The sequence below is a fragment of the Dipodomys spectabilis genome, unplaced genomic scaffold (genome assembly GCF_019054845.1).
Source record: "Dipodomys spectabilis isolate Male_0828 unplaced genomic scaffold, ASM1905484v1 ptg000034l, whole genome shotgun sequence".
Classification (NCBI taxonomy): Eukaryota; Metazoa; Chordata; class Mammalia; order Rodentia; family Heteromyidae; genus Dipodomys; species Dipodomys spectabilis.
In genome coordinates, this window is record NW_024870711.1 from 6,719,537 (window position 1) to 6,746,724 (window position 27,188).

At 37.0% G+C, this 27,188-nt stretch overlaps 1 protein-coding gene across 1 annotated transcript in view; it reads left to right on the top strand.

Moving 5' to 3' along the window:
- Nucleotides 1-27,188, top strand: part of Cntnap2 (contactin associated protein 2) — a 1,675,080-nt gene that overhangs the window by 494,753 nt on the left and 1,153,139 nt on the right. The window contains exon 3 of the mRNA XM_042677312.1: nt 5,841-6,034. Coding sequence (XP_042533246.1) covers nt 5,841-6,034 — 194 coding nt within the window. The remainder of the gene's footprint in view (nt 1-5,840; nt 6,035-27,188) is intronic.

Consider the following 27,188-nt stretch of genomic DNA (forward strand, 5'->3'; position numbering starts at 1 on the left):
ACTATTAAGTTTCTTTGTTAGCTTTATATAATTGACAACTTTCATAGGCATGTCTTCATGCCTTCAGTGATGAAAACATGAAGAATGACAGTGTAGAGGGTAACAGTCCGTGAGGCATTGCAGTGTGTTCTCTGCGCAGTGATATGATCATTAGTCAGCATATTTGGGCTTGACTAATAGTCAGTTTTTAATTCAGCAAAAGCTGCTATCTCTCAGATCACATTTTACCATGTGATATGTAGAGATTTTGTCAAATCCTTTGTTATAATTCCAGTTGGAGATCTATCTTTGAAATTTATCAGTTAACTAAGGACTTGATTTTTAGAAGAAATTATTATAATATTATTGTAATCATTGTGCTCACTACCTTACGTATGGAACTATAACTCCTCTGTACAGCACCTTGACAATTAAATTAGAAAATAATTTTGTGTACATTTTGTAGGTTTACCAATTTGCCTAATTAAAAAAAAAACATTTGGGGGTTATTTCTGTGTCTTGTTTTAGTTGCTTGGCCTCTGTTCGCTTTTAGGAACAGTTTTGATAAATATTCGAGTTTGTATTACTGAAGAACACTGTCAGACACTGGGCTATCATCTGAATTTGAATGCTTCAGGCGAGTTAATGGGCTCTATCTCTCTTACCAGGTCTCACCTGTCTCAAGAGGTTATTCTTGTGCCTGGTTGTTTAGCTATTCTAAGAATAATCATCATGTTGGAGAAAGTAGAAATGGGAGAAAAATAGTTCCATCTTCCTACCTTTTGATGATACTTGATAATATTACATCTTCTGCCATTTTTGCCGCAAAAATACCTTAAGGCTCCTCGTTTAATGATATTTTACACAAGCATTAATTTATCCATGCAGCCCAATCGAATGTCACTTTCTCTGGTTTGTGACAGTTGTTAATTAGTAGGTACAGCTCCTTTCTCTAACTATTCTGCTCAAAAGATTATTGACACTTGGCTGAAGTCTGTTTCTCCAAAGTATCCACCATCCTTGCTGATCTTCTCTCCTGCTGTAAATAAGATCTGAGCTCATTAGTGCCCTCCTTTAGCATTTCCTAAGGTGCATGATCAGTGGGATAATTCTCAGTTGTATGCTTAGACTTCATGTTTTGTACATGTCACAGTGCATCAGTTGTATTGTGTTCAGATCAACTTTCATTTACGTTACACGATGCACTACTTCTAATGTGCTCACCTTGCAATAATCTAAGGAGTTGGGGACCCTTTCATATTTTTCAATTTGGAAGACAAAATTCCCCTGTTTTTAAATGTTTATGTTCTATGCACATAGATATAATAGGTGGATTTTTTCTCTGATAAGAGTTTTTTTTCCCTTATTGATGGCTTTTATTTCTTATTTCTAAAGTATCTTCTGTTAATGCTTTTCTTTTTCCCTTTTGTTCCTGATAATTACTGTTATTTAATGGAAAGTATGACTTTTTCATTGTTTGGAAACAAAAATATATTTGTTTTCCACCATCATAAATTATTATAACATCTGAACTTACTTTATTTTGTAGCATTTGTTTTCTTTCTTATGATTTGGAACATTTTGGTTTGCACATGTTTTTCGTCTCTGTCTCTTTCCACTAAAGGATGTGTCCACTTTCTCTCTCCTCTTCTCCATTTCCTTTCTGTCCTATTCCTGTCTATCTAGGGTTCTGGGGTCCTTAGGGTGAAACCATCCTTGCATTGTTGATCCTGGGCCTTGTCCTATCAGTGTTATTAGGGAAATACAGGTAAAATCAACAAGCCAATGCCTTACCTAGGCACTAATACACCTATCTCTGTGGCTTTAACCTGCAGTCTCCAAGAAACGGTATTTTCAGATGAGGCCTGAGCCAGCCTTAGTCCCAGGAAACTTCAATTCTTCACTATTCCTAGAGAGCCAAACACCCGAGCCACCTCGGCGTGACCCCAACCCCACACCAGCTAGCCTCAGCTGTATCCCTCCTCACTGGTTTGCATTTTGGTTATATTTCTTGTGTATGGAGATGCTTATCCTATATTTGATCCTGGCTATGTCTTTTCAATTTTCTTTTTATCTATCTTATCTAAAAATATGGTGTATTTGAAGCAGAAGGAGACCTCAGAGCCTGAACTCATAATACAATCTTGCCTGGAGTCTTCTTTTCAATTTATTCTTTTCATCTGATACATACTTCTCTCTCCATTATTAAAGGAAGTTCTATTCTTAATTGATTTTCTTTCTCATTTTGCTGTCTTATTCTATTCTCGAATCTTAGGGCGTCTGTGATGGTGTCACACAGGCCACCTTGAGTGCTGAGTTATTCAGTAGCCATTTATCCCTGGAGGAGGGGAATCCCACCCTCTCCTATTCCCCCTACTCTGTCCTCTCTTCTCTCCGTGACACTGAGTCACAAACAGCCAAGCAAAAGGAACTGTCATATGAGCTCAAAGTATACATGTTTGCATTTCACAAATTTTCCAAGTTCTTTCTTTTAAATAATCACTCAAATAACTCTGATAAAATAGAGTACAAACTCCATGCATCTTTACAAAACAAAGAAACACACACACACACACACATACACACACCCTCCCATCCACCCCCACAGACACACAAAGTATTATGGGCAAGAGAGGGAGGAAAAGGGATAAACTAGAGAAATAGAGTAAGAGAACAGCATTCCTATTGTTTATTAGAGAAAGAGTTCTGTAATGAGAACATATCTTTTGAGGCACTGCACTAAAGCACTAGTTATTTACTAGTATTTACTAGTTTAATTTTGGATCTATTGTCTCTAGAGAAAAAACAACATCTTATGCAGGTCCCTGAGTTCATGCCCCAGTATATGTGCCTTATGCTTCCTTGAAAACCTGAGACTGTGACTATTCAATGTCAACATCTCTACGTGTCCTATTTCCTCTTCCATGCCTACTCACCACTATGTATTGAATATGCATTGGGAACCCTGTATCTTCTCAGATGCCATTTCCCAGAGCTGTTTCTGTTAGAAGCTGTATTATTTTTAATTTTAGATTGGCAGAGGTTAGGAATTTCACAAGCCAAATGAACAAACTAATCAACATCTCCAAATTAAGTGCTTGATAGATCAAAGAGAAAGAGGAAAGGTTCCACTGATCAATCCACAATGCTCTCTGTGCAAGGCTGGCATTTGCCCTCTCTACTCAAGTGCATCACAATTCTCTACACATAGTATCTGGGAAAAAGTAAAGTTTCACTTATATTTCCCTGCTTTTAGAGTTGGCTCCCTTTAAAGTTGGCAATAAATTTCATTGTTTTAAAAGCTATGAGATAAGTGAGACGAAGAGGCTGTATGTTTTAATTCTTGCTTTCTAAAAAGTCATCAAAAATGGACAGCAAGAGAAAAATATTACTTTAGAGTATTCATTAGCAAGCCAATAAAGAAAAATATTAGAAAGTTTCCAATAATTTGGACATAATTCCACCCTTCCCCTTATAGTACTAATTGCTTCTTGGCTTCAAAAAAAATTATTCTATAGCTTTGGATATACATAGATATATAGATATAGATAGAACTTTTAGATGCAAATATACCTACATTTCTTTTGGAAACTATATGTCTAACAAAGAAGAAAATACATCCATCATCTCCTGAGAATGGAATATATGGTTATCCTTGAAGCTGATCTGAGACTCCTATGCAATTTTAACCAACTGAATCTAGAAAACAGGCAGTGGATGATACAAGACTATAGGTAATATTAGATACTATAAGAGGGCAAAATCCCTACTTATAGAAGATCCAGACCTTTAGCACCAGAAACATGGTCACATGACCAGTCAGCTTCAAACTCAACTTCAAAGCAAGGTTGATAATCTGCTATAATGCCCATTTGGTAGTTTTTTAAGACAGGTATCCTTTTAAGGTCTAAAATGTCCTTTTTACTCTGTATTATTTTCTTTGCTCTATTAAGGTATTGCACTTATTTAAAAGAAAATATGCATGAGTTTGTTAGTCATAGAATTAATTTATAATCACTGTTTTAGGATCTTGAGCTGCTAATTCCATCAATCTTGTTATTTTGTGGATCCATTTTTTAGATTAATTGTTGTTGTTATCCAGTCATGCGATCCTGCTTTTTCCATGATCTAATGATTTGTTTTTCTTTTAATGTTATACTGAACATTATGGACACATGCTTAGTGGTTCAACTTTCATGGCCTTGATTCATGGAGTGTTGGATTCTGTTTGAGCAACAATCAAATTTGTAGGTCAGAGTGACCTTTTTCACCAAATTTTGTTCAGTTATATAGAAAAAAAAAACCCTATTGGTAGAATCATGTTTTTCCTTTTGTTTACATGCATGACTTTGCTGGGATGTCTACTGAATGATTGGATGGTTCAGTGAGGCCATTCATACTCACTTAGAGGGAAATGGAATTCACCCAGCCTTGTTCAATGTCCAGTTTTTGTTCATTTCCCCCCTAATCTTGTGGCATCTTGGTCTGCCAATTGCAGCATATCAGTGATCCGGTATGTGGACTATGTTGATTTTGGAGGTCCCCGTGAGAGTTTCCGAGCATTTTGTTCCCAGCTCCTCCTTTACTGGGTCTCTGTCCTACACTTTCTAGCTTTCTTGGTAGCTGTAAATTCGAATCTGCACACCTCAGTGACCCTGATGTTCTCTGGGCCATGAACTAGAATGTGAATCCTGCTGAAAGCCAAGAAGCTAACAGGTCTTACCTCATTTATTCATTTGGATGGAGGTTTGCCTGTGATCCACTCATCAATTTTATAGATTTTTACAGTTTTGTATTTGTTCAGAAATCTATTTTCTCATGACTAAAAGAAAAATAATGAACCATATAGACCTGCTAAATGAATGATGTAGCTGTAATGGCCTACAGAATGATGTTATTATGATCATCTTCATAGACTAGACTAGTTCCCAGCTTTTGAGTTCTCTTTTTAAAAAGTGGCACATGTATTTTGTCACATTTTGCGTTGAAGCTTTGTTGAATATTTTTCAATCATTTCTTTCCATTAGTCACTAAACTGACCTTCAAATAGATCCTTTCTCCCAGTGGTAATCATGCCACATTTTCTCATTTATCTGTAACCAGAGTTAAATGTAACTAGAAATTGAGTGTTTTTGTTCTGTTAGTATCATTTCTCTGGGACATGGTTTTCATTCTTATCATTGATCATGATCATTTATGATCATTAATTGATCATACTTCACCAAGAGATATTTAATTGTAGTAACGCAGATTATTTTCTTAGAATCATGGTTATCAAGAGACACTGGATCTATTTCTCTTAGTTAATAAATACTGCCTGAATTCTTAGGTATTTCTGAGTTCAGGACTTTAATGTAAGATTAGCCTTTATTTTAAGAAGTACAGTGCTAATAATCTTTAGACTCTGAACTTCTAAAGCAAAGTATATTTGAGAGTTGTATATAATTGTTTTTTTTAAATTCATTTGTAAGTTGCTACAAAATCCAACCTTATGTGAGGAAAGGAATGAGTTACATATTTTTCCTAGTGATTTTAGCTGAAGAGTTCATGGTAAATTGATCAACCCTCAGCCAATTAGACTTTGACATGTGCTAATAAGATCTAATTGAGGAATTATGAAGACATTTGCTCAGGAGAAAATGAGCACATAATTACACCATAAAGAGGTTAAAGAATCAATGTTACCCAGCTGGAAGAATATTAGTTGAAGTCCCAATGGCGCCTATAAAGGACACTTCATAATACATCAGGAAAAATACAGCACTGACAAGGCCAATTAAGGTAGGTAGAAGAATTTGTTTTCAAGTGTACATGTCCAGCTTGAACTATTCATGTTCTTCTCTTTCTTCTGCCCACTGCAGGTGCTGGGGGGTGGTCCCCATCAGACAGTGACCATTATCAATGGCTTCAGGTTGACTTTGGCCATCGGAAGCAGCTCAGTGCCATAGCAACCCAAGGAAGATACAGCAGCTCCGACTGGGTGACCCAGTACCGAGTGCTCTACAGTGACACGGGGAGGAACTGGAAGCCTTACCATCAAGATGGAAACATCTGGGTGAGTCTTGGTCAAAAACAAATGACAAGATGCAGAACTGAGGTGGAAATATTTGACAATCAGGCAGTTCCGAGGTACAATACCCATGCCCTCGCATTCCTCATTCTTTCAGCTGTATGTAGCTGCCAATGTGTACCTATGCAAGCCATTGAAAAATTATGTATTTACTCTTGTGTTTTGAGGACATTTTTCTTAAACCGTAATTTCTATCTTTTGCTTAGAGTAATAGATTTCAATCTAGGCTAAGCATTTCTATCACCTAAAGCTTTAAAGAACTTACATGCCCATCATATCTAGTATGAGATCGACATTTTGCCAGCAAAAAAAAAAATACTTTTAATGATACTGGTAAGTACTTTTATAAGCCAGACATCTTCAGTTGGAATAAAATATGTATTAGGTAAGAAAGAGTTTGGTAAGTAGGAGTAGTGATGTTTGCTAATAAAATAGTTTTCCCTAGTATGATACTATTTCAAATCCTTATTACAGACTTAAGTTTATTCTTTAACAGTGAAGGAAAACAAACCTTTATTTGTGTGCTCATAAATTATCTCAATTCTATTGGACTGCTGTATGTAAACTTCACATTTGAATGCATCAGTGAATGTTAAATCTGGTGTCTGTGTTGGTTTGACTATTAAAAACAAAACAACCAAAATCAAATAAAACTAGTCATATTAAACAAAAACTTGAAGTAGAGGCTGAAGAGGAAAAGGCTAAGAACCAGGAAGAAATGATTCACTTTTTTGTATCTTTCACAGTATTAGACTACTGGCTATCTCCAAAACAGTCCAAGTAATTTTAGTGAGTCTCCACGTTAGAATTTATACCTTGGCTGGTCATTTCTCCAACAGGGTCTAATGATAGTAATATCATGTGAAATAGGGATATTTCACCCCAGTAATAAGATAGATGTCTTTCCAAGTAGTATTTTAGAAATAACTCCTCTCAAGCTATAATTGTACAGAAGAATGTTTATGTACTAAAGCGTGTAACTTAGGAAGCAAGAGGTAGGGGAAATGCCTCTTTGTGGAAATCTTCATCTCCAGTTAAAATCATCTGCGCCTCAGGCATAATTTATAGAACCAGTGCATCTCCACACCGGATAGACAATGGATTCATCTGAAGAGCTTGAGAACATATGGTTGCTTGTGTCCCAACCCACAGATTCGTGTTTAATTGTTTTAAAGTGTAGCAGGGACTTTGGGATTGTAAAGCTTTCCAGGTGATTCTTTCCATATGGTCAAATTTGAGAACCATATTTTAGATTGGTTCCAGTCTCCAGGAAGACAGTTTATAGTAAAAACAATAGTAAAATAGAAAATTAGAATTGGTCTTCCTTGTAGTCGAGGAGAGACAGAGACACAGATAGACTAAGTAAACAGCCAACCAAACAGGAGACCAACCAACCACCCGCGAATAATAATCAAGGTTTGAATCAACCATCCTCTCAATAAAGCCCCCTTGTAACTTCAGAGCAGATTAGCATGCTGATCGATTATTCTAGAGGCTGAAAGTCATGGCTCCAAACTATCTTCTGGTTTTGTAGTCTTCCCTTAAAAATTTCAGAATGTCCAAGTCCCTTCTTTTCAGGATGTGCTAAGATGATGGTTAGGTAGCTATATTGGAGCTTTAATTTACTTTTCAGGTACTTAAAGTTATTTGCAGCATGACCAATGCAGAGACAGAAAGCTCAGGTACCTTTATCAGGTACCTTTGGTGGTGTATAATACTCTAATGGTTGAATCAGGGAAATATGTTTATTCTGGCATATCGTGAAGCAGGACAGGATTTATGTATAGTGCTCTCATCCTATGAAAAGATGTGTTTCAATTAGCTTCTACCTTTCTGGTCTTATTTGCTTCTTCCTTTACATCCCATGTTTCTCATTAAAATCAGTGTGCTGTGTGATCAGCAGTGGCAGTGACTATTTCTAGAAGGAACTGAATTGAGTACTAATTATGAAATTTAAAAAATCAAAACAAGTTTGAGGTGCGATATAAATATTGAAAAACACAGTTCAGTGCCAATATGCCTGCCATAATGAATTTATTATATTTTTTAGTACTCTGTGGTATTAAGGTTTTAATTCTTACTGATAAAAAAAAATAGTTCATTGCTTTGATGTGTTCTAAAGGAAACAAAGTTCATTGACTTGAGACAGTTCTTAAGTACTTTAAAGCTCTGTATTATTAAGCCCACAGTGATTAAATTTTAACATTTACTATATCAACAAAAAGACAACTTGGACTATAGATCATTAAAAGTGGTAATTCAGAGCCAGGTGCTGGTGGCTCACGACTGTAATCCTAGTTACACAGTTAGAGGCCAGGGCAGGCAGGAAAGTCTGTGAGAATCTTATCTCCTATAAACTACTCAGAAAAAGACAGAAGTGGTGCTGTGACTCAAAAAGAAGCTCAGGGACAGAGCCCAGGCCCAGAGTTCAAGCCCCAGGACTGACACAAAAGAAAAAAAATGATAATTCAATATTAGATTTATTTTAATCTACTAGAAAGCATTATCTTAAAAAGAAAATTTTGACAAAGATCAGATAGCTTTCCGAGGGATAGCCTCTATTAAGGTAAAGAGAGACAGTTTAAAATTTACAAGTGGATGTAGTTTTAAAATTATTCTTTCTACTGGTTTCTGTAAGTACTGAGAACTTGAGCAAAATGTATGGTAACATAAATTCAACCACTGATGAGAATGATGATGATGATGATGATGATTATTGTTATTGTTGTTGTTGTTTTGTGTGTGCCAATCCTAGGGCTTGAGCTCAGGACCTAGCCCTGTCCTGAGCTTCCTTTTCTCAAGACTAGAGCTCTATCACTTTAGCCACACTGCCACTTCTGGCTTTTTTTTTGAAGCGTAATTTATTGGAATTAAGAGTCTCACAGAGGGCTGGGAAGGTGGCTCAGTGGTAGAGCCCTTGCCTTGCCCTGGGTTCGATTTCTCAGCACCACATAAGCAAAAAGAAAAAAGCCGGAAGTGGCGCTGTGGCTCAAGGGGTAGAGCGCTAGCCTTGAGCTGAAGAGCTGAAGGACAGCGCCCAGGCCCAGAGTTCAGCCTCTACGACTGGACCCCCCCTACAAAAAAAAAAGCAAAAAAAAAAAAAAGAATCTCACAGACTTTCCTGCCTGAGCTGTCTTCAAACCACTATCCTCAGATCTTAACCTCCTGAACAGCTAGGATTATAGACATGAGCCACCAGTGCCCGGCTATTGGGTATTATTCTTAACCAATGTCAGTGGCTATCCCTTCTTTAATCTCTAGAAATGATATTACTAATTTTATAATATTTAAAATGTCCATATGAATATCCTGAGTTATTCTTGTCATCACTATATACTATATTAAAATAAACCAAGGCAAAGTCATCTGGATGAGAATCATACTTCCACATGAGTTTAAAGAATTTAAAGTCAGAAATTTTATGTAATAAAATGAAACTAGACCTTCAAAAAATTCAATAAATATAGATGGAAACTGAAAATAAAAGTAACTAGCTAGCCAAATGTTCTCATCTTGGATAATATTGAGAAAAATAAAAGCTTGTATACTTTCTTGACACGGAGGACAATCCCTCTCTTTAAAATTTCCTTGGTAACAAAAAACAAGTATGTCTCAATTTTATGTACTTTATAAGTCTAAGTTGAAGAGTTTTTGGTTATGTTTTCAAATTTCCTGTCTGGTAGGGAAAGGAATTTTTCTCTATAACCCTTTCTTATCAAATTCCAGTAAATATTTGCCAAGACGCCTGACTCAGGTGTGCTTGAGAAGTCTGTTGGAATGTTCAGAGTGCAAGACTTATTTGTACAGGATTATTATTTTAGGAGATATATACAATAAAATTTCCTGTATTGTAATGCAAATATAGTTTATCTTATTCATATCTTCTTAGTCTTTATTAGTTTTGTTAGTCCAAAGAAAACTGTTTGCTTTCTTTTTTTGTGCCAATTACTGGGCCTTGAATGCAGGACCTGTGTGCTCTCCCTTACTCTATTTGCTCTAGTTTGGTGATGCTCTAATACTTGAACCACAGCTCCATTTCTGGCTTTTTGCTGGTTGCATAGAGAAAAAAGTCTTAGAGACTTCCCTGCACACGCTGGCTCTGACATGTAATCCTCAGATCTCAGTCTCTTGAGTATCTAGAATTATAGGCATGTCCTCTTTTCTTTCTTTACAAACTTGGAGATGTGACATTTCTCCAAACCTTCTTAATCTTCAAAGAATACCAGATAAAAGATGCGGCTAAAATTACATAAGAAGTTTTTCATGCAATGATTATTTGGAAACTCCCATATTATCAATTAGAGAAGCATTCCACAGATCACATACAGAATATTCTTTCTGTGAGAATGGTCTGGAATGATGATTTTTCAGATGTTTTTCATCCCTTCCAAAGCCTTTCCAGAATCAGTGTGCCTCAACTTACTCTGATTCCTAACTATAAATATCTGAAAATAATTTCTCATGAAGGAAATGTGACTTAGAGCAGGACGCAGAATCTGGGCACATTTCTGACATATTTTCCAAATGAACAAATGGAAGAGAGTATCCCAATACATGGGTAGATGGTTTGCTCCAGGCAGGAGCCCGTGACTCACACCTGGGAGATGCTCTTCTTTGCCAAAAGCCATAGCAGTGCTTGTAACAGATGATTTGTTACCATCAGAAAGGTCTTAAGTGCAATGAGCCATGGAAGCAGCCACTATTTAAAAATGAATGGATTCCTGTGTCCTGTCTTTTCAACCATTTGTTAGAGCTCTTGCTCTAATTTTCCAAATCACTTACAAATCTGTTCTCATTATAATGGTAAAACATAAATGCCTCTCTTCCTCAGTTCCACAGTGTATTTAGTCTTCCAAAGAAATGTAGGATTTTTCTGTGTGCATGAAAATCATCACGGTGGCTCAATCATGTACCTTCCATCAGATAATAACTTCCACTTCACTTAATATACTAATGCAATTCTTTCACGAATAAATGAGACTTACTCTTCCTTGTTTATCTATATACGTGTGTGATTGCTGCAGTCAGTTATTTGGAAAAAGTATCAGGCGTGCATATTCAAAATAATTTTACAGATAGCTTATTGGGCAATAAAACACATCAGAATGATCCACATTAAATACCTTCTAAAATGATCTTTGGTATAAATGGATAAATAGTCTTTAGGACTTGCATAGGAGAATACAGCTTCCAAGGAGAACTTAAAATAAGCTTCTTATTTCTGTGAAATAGATTTTTTTTTTCTGTTTACACCTCTCTTAGGCTCAGTGATAGTTTTAAAGTCTCATGAATTTTAATAAGTTGGGTGGATTTTTCCAGATCCTTTTACATATAATGTAATGCCTCTGCTAGTGAATTTTGATCATTTTCACCAAGGACACATTTGTAAGGTGAGACTCTCATTTTAAGGGGTTATGAGGTTTCTTCTTGTGTCAATTTCTGAGATATCCAGCATTCACTCTTACAGAACATTGGTTTTGTGTTAATAGTTTTCCAATAATATGGAAGATGACAATAACATGTTAATAGTAATTTTGAATATGTTTTTCAATATATTGTTCAGTGAAGAAAAATGTTATGAACTTACAATATTCCCAAAAGGCAGTCAAGAATTTATAATTCTTTACACTCTAGTGCATTTTCATTCATTAGGTAAAATGGAATATATACACACACGCACATATATGACTACTCATATAATGTCAAAAGTACATCTGAGCCAAGCATTGGTGACATAGGCCTAAATATTCAAAGGCTGAGATCTGAGGATCATGGTTTGATGCTAGCTTAGGCAGGAAAGTCCAGGATACTCTTATGTCCCATTAACCACCAAAAATCTGAAAGTGAAATATAGCTCAAGTAGCAGAGTTCTAGCCTTGAACAACAAGATCTCAAGGCCAGTGCCAGGTCTCAAGTTAAGATCCAGGACTGGTACACACACACACACACACACATACACACACACACACATATACACACACACAATCACAATCACATCAAATTGTTTTCAGAACACTTTGAAGGAAGAGGTCTTACCAATGGATATGCTGATATGATTTTCTTATTATATCATCTGTAGACCAAGTAAGTCATTTCTAGGTCCATGCAAATGTACATGGTATGGTGGTAGATGGGTACCAGCCAAGATTTTAAGTAAGAGGACAGCTTCCTTACTGAGTTCTTAAGTAGGAAATTTAGACAGACTGAACCATGTTTTCTGTGGGCTGAAATCTGGAAAGAGGCAGAGGGAGTGGTATGTGAATGTTAAGCTTAGAATTAGGCCACTGAGGATTTCCATTATAATTTTGTGCACTTAGATCTGACTTTTTGCAGAGTTTTAAATCCTTTCCTAGCTAAATTTTTTCATCTGTAAATTAAGATTGATAAAAATTTACCTTATTTCCTTCAATGGTATTTGCCTCAATGGAGTTTGTTGGTATTAAATTAATATTCTAGGCAGAGTTTAGAAACAAGCTTGTTACACATTAATTATTCATTTTTTATTAAATTTCATAAATATGAGATTTCTAGGTACATTAAGGTAGTATATTACATGAGCTCCATCTTTGAAATTTTAAGTGAACCTTTATCTGTTTACAATAGTTTTCCCCTATGAACATATCTGTGTGTAACTTATTTTTAAGTATAACTGGGAAGATGAATTTAATTTATATCACATATATTTAATTTATATATTTATATCACATATATTTAATATAAACCACAGCCCCATTAAGTGTCACTGAGTCCTATATGTTGTCATACAAATATATTTTCATTTAGATGTCTATCTAGGTATACCTACAGTGTTTCCATTACAGTTAGCTTTGTTGTCTGACTCTAACTTCAGAATTTGGAGAAAAGTAAGTAAGCTAGTTTTATCCATCATATTCCTCCAGGCCTATGGGATCATTTTAAAACACAAGTTAAACACACCCCCAAATGGGCTTATAAAATGTTAGCCTTGAGCTGGGATTATGTACATGCTGTTACCTTGAAAGTAGAAAACCCTCAGTTGAGGTCGACGTGAGGTGTTCTGAGCGCAGTGCCTGCCATTCATTCATTCATTCATTCAAGTGCATCCACAGCTCCATTCCACAGGGGAGCTCGTTAGACCTTCTTCGGAAATCCCAGGTATACCCCACACCTTCCAACCTGAGTCTACAGTTTGACAGTGTTTACGACTGATTCCTGTGTAGTTTACAACAAGAGGTGCTCCTTTCATTACTTCAGGAGCAGGTCTGAGAAGGGAAAACTAGAATTGGCCCCCAGGTCCCCACACGATATGGGAGAATTAGAACTCGAATTGCAAAGGCATTGATCAAGACAAGCAAATGAACTTGGGTCACTGGTACATACTGAGCACAACTCCTCACAGGGGCTTAGAGAAAAGCCATCAGACAAACACGTAATAATAAGTGGTGGTGATAAATGCATAAAGCTGAGGTATTATATAAGGATGGGTCCTGGTGGGGAGAGGCTTGTGCCAGTTTATTGGGGAATGCAAAGGAAAGCTATCCCATTCAACATGGCAGGAGGAGATGGCATTGTTGGCTGAGCAAACAAAGAGCTGTAGTACGCAGAAGAGGAGCCAGGAGCTATCCCCAGGTGAAACCTTGACTGAACTAGTTAACCAGGGAAGGTGGGACTAGAAATCGCCATGCCTTTCTTGCTTCTTTACTGGCAAACAAATAAAAGGATGACCTTTTAAGGGAGGAAAAAGAAAAGGAGAATCATATCTTTTAAATCAGCAATGTTTAAATAGCACAGTGTAAACGTGACTTTCAAAGAACTTCAGTAGGTGTTGGTATAATCTTGAAGGGCACATTTTCATCTCTGTGGTGCTCACCACTGAAATGAAAGAGGCCCCTGTGTGCTTACTCACAGCTCAGTCTCAAATCCAGGTAGACCAACTCCATCCCTCACTATGGTACCAAATACCTAGCTTAGTTCTAGAAGCAGGACCATCACTAGAATGACTCATTTTGACTAAATGAAACAATATTGAATTCACGCCAAAAGCTAACTTGGAATCTGTCTGGGGCTAGATTTCAAACATCGAAACTCTGTTCCCACACTTATTACACACTTACTATGATATGTATTTGTTTAGTGTGCATTGGGAAAAGTGTGTATGTGTGTATGTGTATGCACACCAGTGCGTGCACACATGCGCTTCAACTCAGGACCTCAGCACTGTCCCTTAGATGTTTTTCACTCAAGGCTAGTCTTCTACCACTAGTCTTCTACCACTTGAACCACAGCTCCACTTGTACTTTTTTGCTGTTTCATTGGAAAGAAGAGTTTCATGGAGCTTCCTTCCCTAGACTGGCTTGGAACCAAGACCCTCAGATCTCAGCCTTCTGAGTAGCTAGGATTAGAGATGTAAGCCACCACCACTTGGCCCTGAGCCATTCTTGTCTCTGTGCAGATAGTTTAACATAACACCTTCCTTATCCCTGGCTGGATGCCTCACAACTTCCTACAACACTTCAGAAAAAATCCTTCCATGCCAACGAATGATCAGTGATTCTTGGCTCTATCATATCATGGGGAAACTGTTTAAATCCTCAGGAGGCTGGCAATGCAGAATCTCTAGAGTGTACCTCACCTACTAGCATTATAAACAGCCTCCTGCGCTGAAGACTGATCCTTCTGAGCTATATGTTGCCACTGAGCTTTTGAGTGTGTTGTATGTGGTTAGAAAGAACAACAACAACAACAAAAGAATGCATGGTCAAACCTTGGAAGAGTCTGTCATTTATTCATTGGGAACCATCAAGGAAACACTTTCAGAATTATTCTTTGCCAGCAAGCTATTCAATAAAAGAAGCAACCCCTCCCCTCTACTCACACACTTTATCCCTTAGAAATATTTGGCCTTAGAAATTATCACACAGTACTTTATTCTGCACAAAGCACCAATTGACATTCTCCATATCACTTAATTCTTTGTGCCATCTTATTATTTAAAAACCAGGCTGTGGAGGACTTGTATTCTAACAATAGCTACTATCTGCAAAGAACAGAGCACCTCCTCCTACCCGCACTGAAACACGTCTCTTCTAGTGAATTTTGAGATATAATTGCTAATTCCATTTGGATTATAATAGCACCTATTAGAAGTGACAGTTTTCACTAGTCAGTCTTCTCAAGATCCTTTGGAGCTGGCTAACCAACACATTCTTCTCATTTCAGACACAAAAGCCAGGTTGCCCCGAGCCATGACACTTCTGATCTTAAGCACTCAGCAAACACAATTGTGTTTCACACACACATACACACACACTGTGACTGTGTTTTGTTTGTGTGTTTTGCGGCTCTGTTACAGTATACAAATCAGAAAATAGAGCTGTGTATTATAGCCTAGAACAATGGAAAAAGACTGAATTTATCATAAAGTTATTGGGACTGTTTACATTCAGCACAACTAAATTATGATGTGACATCAGAACAGCAATAAAAACACAAAAGATAAAGTCTATAAGACAAATTCCTGTCCCTTTAAGCTGTGTTGGGCTTGTGACACAAGTTGGGATATTTCTGGGTTTGGACATGACTTCTTATTAAATAAGGTCAATATATGATTAAATTCCTATGACATTTTAATTCTGAGAATTAGAATGATAGGATAATTGTATTTGAGCTTTAACTGAACTAAGCACTAATGCCTATGATTTATGTTTTAAATTTTAAAATCAAAAACTGAAAACAATGCTATCTGTTTAAAGTTGGGTAAATACAATACAATAAAATAAGCATACCTGCATTTACACACACATAGGCACACACACACACACACACACACACACACACACACACGCAGAAATATTCAACCCTAACTAAAACGCAACTAATAATCTTCCCTGAATTCCTAAAAAAAAAAAAAAATAGGTATTTGGTAGAACCAAATCTATTTTTTCAATAGATCTTTTTGAAATACAGGAACGTTTGACATTTTAAGAAAGAATAGATACCACTGCATATGCTAACTACTCCTCACTGACTATTGACGTAATAATAATACTTCCTCTGTCAACCACTGCGATGAATTTCCGAAGGGTAAGACATCAGGTTTTGTCTTTGACGTGTACTTCCTTGTACTTTTTGATTCCTCCATGATAGCATATTTAAGAAGATATCATTGTATCTGATTGTACACAAGCCCTCGATGGATTATTTTGTCTCCTTCCGTGTGGCATCTCATCAGCTTGGACAAGGCTCTGCACACTGAATGTGACTGTGATAGTGTTGTCAGCAGACTGGCTGAATTTAGCAACCATGTCAACTTGGAAATATGATTAGGAACCCAATGTGCCCTTAAAACAAAACAGTGATGCTTATTGTTATAAGTCTCATTAATCTAATAGTATTGACCAATGTTTAACACCCCTACATCAGCAGAAAGGAAAAGTTAAATGGTCAACAAACCCATGTGTAGAAACACATGCGTGCCCACACATGGGAAGCTCAGGAATTCTATGATAAGAGTATCTCTCAGGGTCCTGCAGGTGAGCTGTGGTTAGCACACAGGAAACGTGAAGGCCAGCAGCAAGTCTCACCTTCTATTCAGCTGTGGAGGGGACACTGAGGCTGAACACACACAGGCACTATGTGACAGTCTGTAATTTGTGCCTCACAGTGGAGTAAGCAGAAGGCCCAGTGATAAAATGGAGAATTTCTTGGTATTCAGAATAGATGGATCTTCATGACATCTGTGTAAAGAAGGTTCTTTATGACCAGCTCACATTTTGTGCTCTGTATTTTCCATTTGTATGGATGCAAACACAGACATAAACGTGTGGTTCCTTTAATTGGAAATTCAAGGCTGAAAAAAAAAGACACAAAGACAGGCTTTGGGGGCACTAATTATTGACTATAAACAAGGTGCTCCCCCGATTTTTGAAAATATAGCAAGCAGTATCTTGGTTTCATTCTCCTCCATGTGTGTTAAATTCCAGCTGCAAGGGTTAAAAGCAAGTTAATCAGCTGGGCGCTGGTGGCTCATGCCTGGAATCCTAGCTACTCAGGAAGCTGGGATCTGAGGATGACAATCCAAAGCCAGCCCAGGCAGGAAAAACCACGGTGAAACTCATGTCCAATTAACCACCTAAAAAACGGAAGTAGAGATGTTGGCTCAGAGTAGATGCTAGCCTTGAGCAAAAAATCCTCAGGAATAGTGCCAGGTCCTGAGTTCAAGCCCAACACCTGACCGTGGGGGGGGGGGGGGGGTGGGAAAGAAAGAAAGAAAAGAAAAGAAGAAACAAGTTAATCAAACTTGGAATTGAAGTCAAGTCCTGTGGAGTAAGAACGAAAGAATCTGAGAATCATCAGAATTTCTCTCTAGTTCCAATGGTCATTGCGGGAGAACAACCAGCGGGTTCCAATATCAAGTACAGTGACAACCTCTGTACATCATCTTTACAATAAGATACAATTTAAAAGGAAAAGAAAAGCCAGCAGCCCAGAGTGGGAAAGAGAAGCGCAGGTCCCCAGCCAGGGCATTGAGTCAGCTTGCCACGCCAGGGGGGTGGGCATCTCAATCTTAATGGAAACTCAGTGTGGATACAGATGCATATGGCTCTTCTCAGACTTAAGCTATGGTCACCAGGTAGAGCACAACATATACTTGCTGATTAAGGGAACATTTAAAAATGAAAAATGAAAAACTTCAGGCCTGACTGTTTTCCCCACTCACTGGAAAGCTGATGAGTGTGCATAGTCAGACCGCCATGGGTGATGGGCATGCTAGGGACAGACAAGCAAACCACCCTACCACTACACCAAGCTGCGTGTTCTATTCTACCGGCAAGATGGACACTCGAATGCATTCATCTGTGCAATATGATATGTAATTGCCAACTCAGTACTATCGTTGTTTACAGATTCAGACTAAGGGTCTATGTGCAAGTTTTCTCCCAAGTAAAATTGAAGAAATATAGAATCATGGGGGAAAAAAATCATAAATAGAGGGCCTGCACAAACTATATTTGAAGTGTGTGTGTGTGTATTGATAATGGGACTTGAACCTGGGGACCGGACACTGTTCCTGAGGATTTTTTGCTCAAGGCTAGCATTCTTGTACTATGAGCCACAGTTTTACTGTTGTTTTTAATGGTTAATTAGACAAAAGAGTCTCATTGACTTTCTTGTCTTAGCTGGGTTTGAACCACAGTCCTCAGATCTCAGCCTCAAGAGATAAATTTTTAACAATAAAATATTGCAACCTATCTTTATGACCACAAAGAGGAAATAGGTTGATTAAACTAGGCTATATTTGCAAAATGAACATATACAACCATAAAAAAAAACTAAATACAAATAATAACAATGACTCTATTATTTGGTGTCAATTTTCTGAATATATTATCAAGTAAGAAAAACAGTGAAAAGAATATTGAACATATTTTAACTTTTGTGTAAAAAAAGAAATAAAAAATATATATTTTGAAGCAATTTTGAAATATTTACATCAATAATAAGCAGAATATGTAAATAGTACTGGGGAATCAAACATAAAACATATATATAAAACATAAATATAGACTGAGAGTACACAGAAGGAAGACTAGTGGAAATGAATATGTGCATGTGTGTTTATGCTATGGTAATGTACCACAAAGCTCCGACTGGTGGGGGACTTCGGCAGAAATCATACTGCTGTAGTAATGAGTAGCATCTAGGAAGAAATTAGTTACGAGAGAATCAGAACAAAGAATAAAGGGTACAGAGTGTTCCTCACATGATTTGCACAGTTTTTTCTGTGAAAATATTTTAAGAACTTTTCTGTATAAAGTATTTTAAGAGGCAAATCATTTTTTAAAAATCCCTGAAACTCTGTCATTAGTTCACATTTGCTTTAGCAAAGCATTCTTTCAGGGCAGATTCCTTATGGAAGAACATAAATAAACATATAAAGCGGATATTAACATCTATATTGGTATTTTGAATCACAACTTTCCCAGTAAGTAGATGATGGGTGATGTTCTGAGGAAATTAAAGATTTGATATGATAAGATAGCGGGTAAAGAATTTAAACGAAGAACAGTGAGTGAGAGGAAATGGAAGAAGCCACAAGGAAAAAAGGAAGCAGACAAGCTGTGTGGGGTGAACTGACAGGGCAAGTTAGACTGTAAGTGCACGCATACATACTATGCACTACACACATACACACAGCTTACACCACAACACCTAAACACCAATGTATAGTACCTCACAGGACTGGTCCTGAATGAAAATCATTTATCACCAGTTAGTTAAACTTATGAACAGTCTGTTAGAGTTTCCTCTCTGCTTAGCTCTATAGCATGCTCAAACATACACAAATGTATGTTTCTCACATAAATTGTGAAACATGTTGTTCAACATAATCTCGCAAGCCAAGAGAGCTCAAAGCCATCCAGAGTCACATTTAGAATGAATTTGAAAATGAAAAGCAAAACAGATAGGAAAGAATTACAGGGTAACTGTCTTTTGAAAGAAGAGTGTGAGGGGTCTAGAGAGAGGAAAATAAGACCTGATTATTTTTTGTATTGTAAAAGCTGTCAAGCTCCAATCTGGAGAAGTTGGTGGAGTCAGCAGACAGATATGATGTATAGGTTCTCTGCACTCAAATACTGTCAGATATAAAAAAAAAAAAGGAATATGCCACCATGACCATGAGAGTTGCATCTAGCTGAAGAGGCATACAGTAAATATTAATTTCCTTGACAACTCTGACATTCATTCTATAGTAAACTGTCTTAAAAAGCTCAAGCCTATAATCCTTGCTACTTGGAAAGCAGAGATTGGTGGATCACAGTTCAAGGGCTACCCTACGGGAAAAACTTCCAGACGCTCATTCTCACTCAGTGGTTGAGCATGGTGGTGAATACCTGATATCCTCGGCAATAGGGAGACATGTAGAAGGAGGATCACAACTCAGGTGAACGGAGGCATAAAGCAAGGTCCTACTTTGAAAAATCGCCAAGGCAAAATGTCACAAAAAGGTACACAAAGGGGCTGAGGGCATGACACAGCCGACAAACATCTGCCTTGCAAAAGTGAGGACTTAAGTTCAGTACTCAGTACCACAGGAAGAAAGGAAGGAAGGAAGGAGGGAGGGAGGGAGGGAGGGAGGGAGGGAGGGAAGGAAGGAAGGAAGGGACGAAGGAAGGAAGGAAGGAAGGAAGGAAGGAGGGAGGGAGGGAGGGAAGGAAGGAGGGAAGGAAGGAGGGAGGGAAGGAAAGAAAGGGAAGGAAGGAAGGGAGGGAGGGAGAAAGGGAGGGAGTTAAAGAAACAAGGAATAAGGAAGGAGGGAGGAAAGGAAGGAAGGAAGGAAGCAAACAAACAAACAAGGGAGGGAAGGAAGGAAGGAAGGAGGGAGGGAGAGAGGAAGGGAGGGAGGGAGAGGGAAGGAAGGAATAAAGAAGGAGACAGAGAGGGAGGGAAAAGAAGAGTGGAAGGAAAGGGAATAAGGAAAGAATGGAAAAACCAGGAGGACAGAAGGAGGGAAGGAGTGGAAAGGAAGAAGGGAAGGGAAGAAGAAAAATTTAGCTATCCAATATCAGTTGAAAAAGTCATAGTTATAAATAATGTATTTTAAGGTTTTTTTTAACATTGTATTATGATTATGTAAGCTTGTTCTGTGATATTCCTCTCTGTTAAAGTTTGTTTACATTATTATTTGAAGTTCCGTCGTGAGTACCAGAGAGCCTTGTGGAAATGATCAGGTGAATGAATATTTGCTGTGAGGGCAAACTCATCAGAGCTACACAGGTTTTGCATGTGTACGTCAGAATATTCCCAAAGCTTGGTAACAAAGGCCAAAGTGCTCACAGTGTATGCTGACTCGGATCTTACAAAGGAAATGTTCCTCGAAGCAATTGAAATTGAATGTGCCGGTAAACTTGAAGGCAACTCAGAAAATGCCGCTTCATATTCAGGTTTCCATCTGAAGGGATTAGCAAAGATTTTTGAATTTTAATAACAACAACTACATTTTAAAAAATAAAAGGGGGGTCAACATGGAGATTCATGTTAAAGACCATTACTGAGACAGGCTACTGGAGCTGCAAAGTGGGTATTAGCCTTGATGAATAAGTAGGAGTTATGTATACTGACCCAAACACACCAATGGGATTCTAGAACAAATGGTGCATGGAGAATTCACATAAACAGACAATATGTGTTCATCATGGAACAGGTGTTAATGCAACTCAGCCTGTAATATGGGGGATACAATGAACATGAGCAGTCAAAGAATATTAGTTCTACCTACCCCCATGGGGGCAATTGGAAAGTAAGAGTGGGGGATTACAGAGTAATGTTTGTAAAATGTGGTTTGGATAGTGTGTGTGTGTGTGTGTGTGTGTGTGTGTGTGTGTGTGCAGGTGTATGAATATGTGTGTATGTTTGTGTAGAGGAGTGTTTGTGTAGCTGTGTATGTATGTATGCATGCTGAGTATATGTGATTTTATATTCACAGTCCAGAGCTTCCAATGCACTGAGGATGGAACTAGTCCTAGAAAATGCCTTCTCTGCCAGGCACCGGTGGCTCATGCCTGTAATCCTAGCTACTCAAGAGGCTGAGATCTGAGAATTGCAATTCAAAGCCAGCCCAGGCAGGAAAGTCTGTGAGACTTATCTCTGATGAACCACCAGCAAATTGGAAGTGATGCTATGGCTCAAAGTGGTAGAGTGCTAGCCTTGAGCAAAAAAGAGCTCAAGGACAGTGCCCAGGCCCCAAGTTCAAGCCCCACCACGACCAAAAAAATAAAAGAACGTCTTCTCTGAATAACAGGTTGTTTAATTACCATGCATTACATCTCTGTACATGTTTTACCTCTTGTTCCTGTTGCATGCCAGTATGCACCTTACTGTGGATAGGGCACAAGAGAAAAATGGTGGGCTTGGAATATATTTTTGTTTGTTTTTTTTGTTCATCATGTAGATATCTGTGCACATTTATTTCCCACCATTTCCTCTTACTCTCTTATTTTCTTAAATTTATTTAAAACATTTTAAGCTTATCAACTTCTACAAAGTGAATGGCTTTTGCAAATGTCTAGTAATTTTATATTCTTTGATGAGCTTGATAGAAAGCCTTTGATAGAGAATGAAATAGTACACTAATGCAAAATGGTTAGTTGTCTTATTTTACTTAAATCTAAATTCCTAACACTTGGAAACTGTAGCTCCTATCTCTGAGTATAGGGTTACTCTAAAACTAGACTTGTATTTTTTTAAAAAGCCATAATCTGAAGAATATCAGTATTCTGTGTGGCTTTTGTACAAAGGTGAATTGCAGCTCAAGTATTTTATGGTCCCGATATTCTAGATCAGGGCAGTCAGGGTTGTATTATATCACCTTAATAGCCTACCTGGAGCAGATATAAAGAACAATTATACCTGAGTAGAAAATACTTGTGTCTAGTCTGCACGATTGTGGAAATTGGGGGTCACATAAATATGTAGAAGAGGAATGTATTTAGCAGTTTGAATATAGATACATACTGATCATGTATGTGACATGGACAACAATTAACTTCTAGATACTGGAGTTCTAATGTGTAACCATTCTGCTTATAAAGCACTAACTTCCCTGTTAATTATTCGTGCTGTGAAGCAGTCTCTGGTGGTTAAAGGCAACGTGCTCATATTATCACTTCGTATGTGGGCTGGGAATATTAATTTGGGACAAAGTACAGAACAGGGTTAATAAGACTTCAGAAGTTAGGATTCCTTCAATCTGCTAATTCTCCAGATAATTCATTTACACTAGGACAATAAATTCTCTTTTAATTTATTCCATGTTTGAGAGCCAAATAATTAAGCATTTGATATATCGCAGGAATTATTTAGTGAAATAATATGGCGCATTCTAAATATTATGTTCTGATTGAGTAACATGAAAGAAGCAGTGGCATCTAGACTTTTTCCCAAGATTGTGTATTTTAACAACTCCTCCATCATTGTGTGTTATTTTTCCTAAGTAACTGTAATGAATCACAATTTATCATGTTTCCCTACACCCAAACACCCATGATATCTGGGCATCATATCTAAAAACAATAATACCTAATGTGACATGTTTACATCTCCATGAGTGAGAAGAAGGGACATTTACTCACAGTGTTGTATATGGCGGGGAGGGGAGCAGAGGATGTTTCTTGAATGTCTGTCAAGATCTTGCAGCGTTCTGGAAGCTTAAAGCCGATTCTAGTCATCGCATACTGTTTCATAGTTTCAGTCTAAAGTTTTCTAATACTTAGCTTGTCTAGAAATGTAACCTTCTATGCAGCATGCATACTGTTCATAGTCTTGCACTTTGTACAGTCAGAACAGAAAATTGGCCCTGGTCCCATGATTCCATGTGGTGCAAAGTTATACTCCAGGGTATAAAGTGCTCATTCCACTGCTTCTAGTTATTTAAATGTTTCAGAAAGTTTCAGAAATAAGCTATGCTGCATTTGCTTATATGCTTAAACCAACTTTTTGTATGCAGGTTTGCATAGCTATTTTATTGGATTTGCATAATCTTAAAGTGATCTTAAATGCAGAAATTATTAGTGAATTTATTAATTGGGACACTGCTTAAAGTATTTCTTTTGAAAATAATTATTTGATAACTTGAAAACTCCTTTAGAAATGTATTTGTGTGAAAATGAAGAATGAGCAGTGAATCAAGATTTCAAAGAAAAGCAATCAATGTAAATTCCACATATTCAAATTGTTCCGTTTCTTTCAAGTAACAGGCATAACATTTATGTGCAAAAAGATGTTTGGGGTTTTTTCCTCAAACAAAGGAAAAGTATCATAAAAAGCTAAAGTAGCTGGGTGCCAGTGGCTCACGCCTGTAATCATAGCTACTCAGGAGGCTTTGATCTGAGGATCGTGGTTCAAAGCCAGCCTAGGCAGAAAGTCCTCATGAGACTCTTATCTCCAATAAGCTCAAAATCTGGAAGTGATGCTGTGACTTAAGTGGTAGAGCATTATCCTTGAGCAAAAGAGGCTCAGGGACAGTGCCTAATCACTGAGTTCAAGCCACACAAGTGACAAAAAAAAGATAAAAGTAACTTAATTAAATCATTAGCTGTTATTTGCTTATTAAAAAACCCCATTTACTACTAAATAATCATACTACCAAAAACTTTGTTCAACAGGGATGTATAATTACCAATAGTTGATCATTATCAAGATAAGAGGCATGTCTTTCATCTGACTCTCTGCCTTAATTAAAACTCTAGTCAAATATGCACCAGGTATTTCTACAGTGTGCTTGTAAATTTGGAATAGCCCCAATTCAAAAAAATTAATTAAGTATACAATGTGATTTAATAACAGTCACTGATGGTTAATTAAGGGAAGAATTAACAGACTTGAATGAAAATATATGATACATATAATCCTAATTGCTGGATCTGTTATTTGCATCCTCTCCCATTAGCAACCAAGCTTTTAACCTTGAGAGGAACAAAGATGCTTTTCTGAGCAAACATCATTTCCAAATATTGAGCGAGGAAATTTAAGGTTTTCTTTTCTTTCCTTCCTTTTTTTTTAAAAAGAGAAGGCAAAGAGAAAAATAGCAACTGGAATTTTCTTTAGATAGAATGTGGGGAAAGACATTAGTAACCATCAAAGAATACAAAAACTGACAAGAAGGAAAAAGCTATGCTGCACTTTTACCTGAATTTCTTGAGTCCTTGGCGGGAGCAACCTTGTCATGATCAAGGTTGCACAAATTTAAATTATTTGAAGTATTTTAGTGATGAAATGGTTGTTGGTTGTTGGTTGTTGCTACTAGGTATTTTAAAGTATGTCTACCTTATATAATAACCTTCCATATCTCTTATCCCTAACGTTGTCCTTAATAATAGCATTTTACCTAAAGGGATAAAAAGATATGAGAAGAAAATAACAGATCAATATTCATAATGAACATTGACACAAAAACCGGGAAGCAAACCAAGTAATAATTCTATAGAAATAAAATGTTACCATTAGTTTTATTTTGAGAAAATGAGACTGGTGTGAAATCCTAAAAAAATGACAAACACAAATCATCACACGTGACAATCTTAATGGACAACAATACTATTTGATTAACCTAATTTCCATAAATGATAATAAATTCTCAATGAAAATGTATTGGAAGGCTGGAGTTGTGGCTCAAGAGGTAGAGCATCTACCTCACAAGCTTAAGGCCCTGAGTTTAAACTCTTGTACCAAAAAAAGAAAAGAGAAAGCAAGAAAGCAAGTAAGAAAGAAAATGTTTTGGAAAGAAACCAACTCAAGCTGGCAATACATTGGTTGCTAATATAATATTTAAAGTATCAACAGCAAAATGGTTTTCCTTTGATTTATAAACTAGGAAAAAAATCTTGTTTTGCATTTTTATTCAGTGTTACATTGAAGATTCTAGCCAATGCAATAAGAAGAGAAAAAAATCTAAGCATAAATAACTGAAAATATAAAATCCCTTATGTTCAGAAGATGATATGGTAATAAGTGTAGCAAATCCTACTTGATTTTAAAATAGAATTGTGTTGAATAATGAAGAATCTGACCATTGATCAGGATACAATATAATACAAGAATTTCTTCCATGTGCTAGCAACAAATATTTATGTACTGTAATTTATAAAAATAGAACCATTTAAAAGAATTCTGAGAGGCTGAGGTGTTTACTAATAGTCAAATGTTTGTTTACCATGCCAAAGGCCCTGGAGTCAATTAAAACACTGTATGTTTAAAATACTAAGAAACTTAAATTATTAAGGTTCAGGTACAGTAGATATATAGGGGTAGAAATGGAAGGGGTGAACAGATCGCATAGCACTCATAAATTGGCATGTATAAAATGAAATCCTTTTGTATAATTAAAGATAATGAAAATAAATTTAATTAGAAGATTCAGCTGTAGCAAAAAGTATGCTTTTGCTCTAGCCAGTAAATTAAAAATAGTCCTGTAAAAGCTCAGAAAAATCACTAACTACATGGAGAGATAGACCAGGTTCATTGGGTGCAAGATGTATTACTATTAGTTTTCTCATTCTCAAAAAATGGATCTACAAATGTGATGCATTTTTTTTTCATTTTAAAGAATATGTAAATTTATTTGTACTAAAAAAAGGCCCATACAGAACAGTTTGCTAAAAAAAAAAAAGTGGAGAATTTATGAAAATTTCAGAGAACACTTTAAAGCTGTTTCAACAAAGACAGTACGTTGTAGCTTTAAAAATCAGCTAAGAAGTTGGCCTTCAGTGGCTCATTCCGATAATCCTAGGTACTCCGGAGAGTGAGATCTCAGGACTGCAGCTTAAACCCAGCCTGAACAGGAAAGTCCATGAGATTCTCATCTCTAGTTAGCCCCCAGAAAGTGGTTCAAATGGTAGAGCACAAGCCTTGAGTGACAAACAAACTGAAGGGAAAATGCCCAGACCTTGAGTGCAACCTCAGTTCTAGCACACAAATACAGAGATAAATAAATAAGCTCTTAAATGATCAGATTAAGAGTACAAATTTGAAGCCATGCACGAGCAGATCAGGCCTGTAATTCTAGCTATTCACAAGACTGAGATCTGACGACCACAGTTCGAAGCCAGTCCAGGCAGAAAGAAAAAAAAAATCCCTGAGACTCTTTATTGCCAAAATTCTTCTCAGAAAAAGCTGGAAGTGGAACGATGGCTCACATGGTAGAGGCTTGAGCACAAAAAGGCACAAGGATAGCACGCAGGCCCTGAGGACCAGCAAAAAGAAAGAAAGAAAGAAAAGAAAGAGAAAAGTACAAATCTGAGTCCAAAACCGATTCATGCCTATATAAAGAAATAACTTTTAATGAAGCCAAGCAGCAAGAGTCGACGGGAAAATGTGTATGCATCATGATGTTGTGGGTGTAGTAGCATTGAACACTGACCATTTTCTCAGACACTCCTCAAAATTCTATGTCGTGCATTTAAATGCAGACACTGAAACTTTTTTCTTCTTCTACAAGAATGCATAGGAGAAAATAGCCACATTCTTGGAAGAGGCAACAGTTTATCTATCATGGCCCAGTCACTGAAAGAAAAATCAGCAAAAGAAAAATGAAAGAAAATATAATGCATAATATGTAAAGCCTTCTGTTCTTCACAGGACACCATGAAAGAAAGCGGAAAAA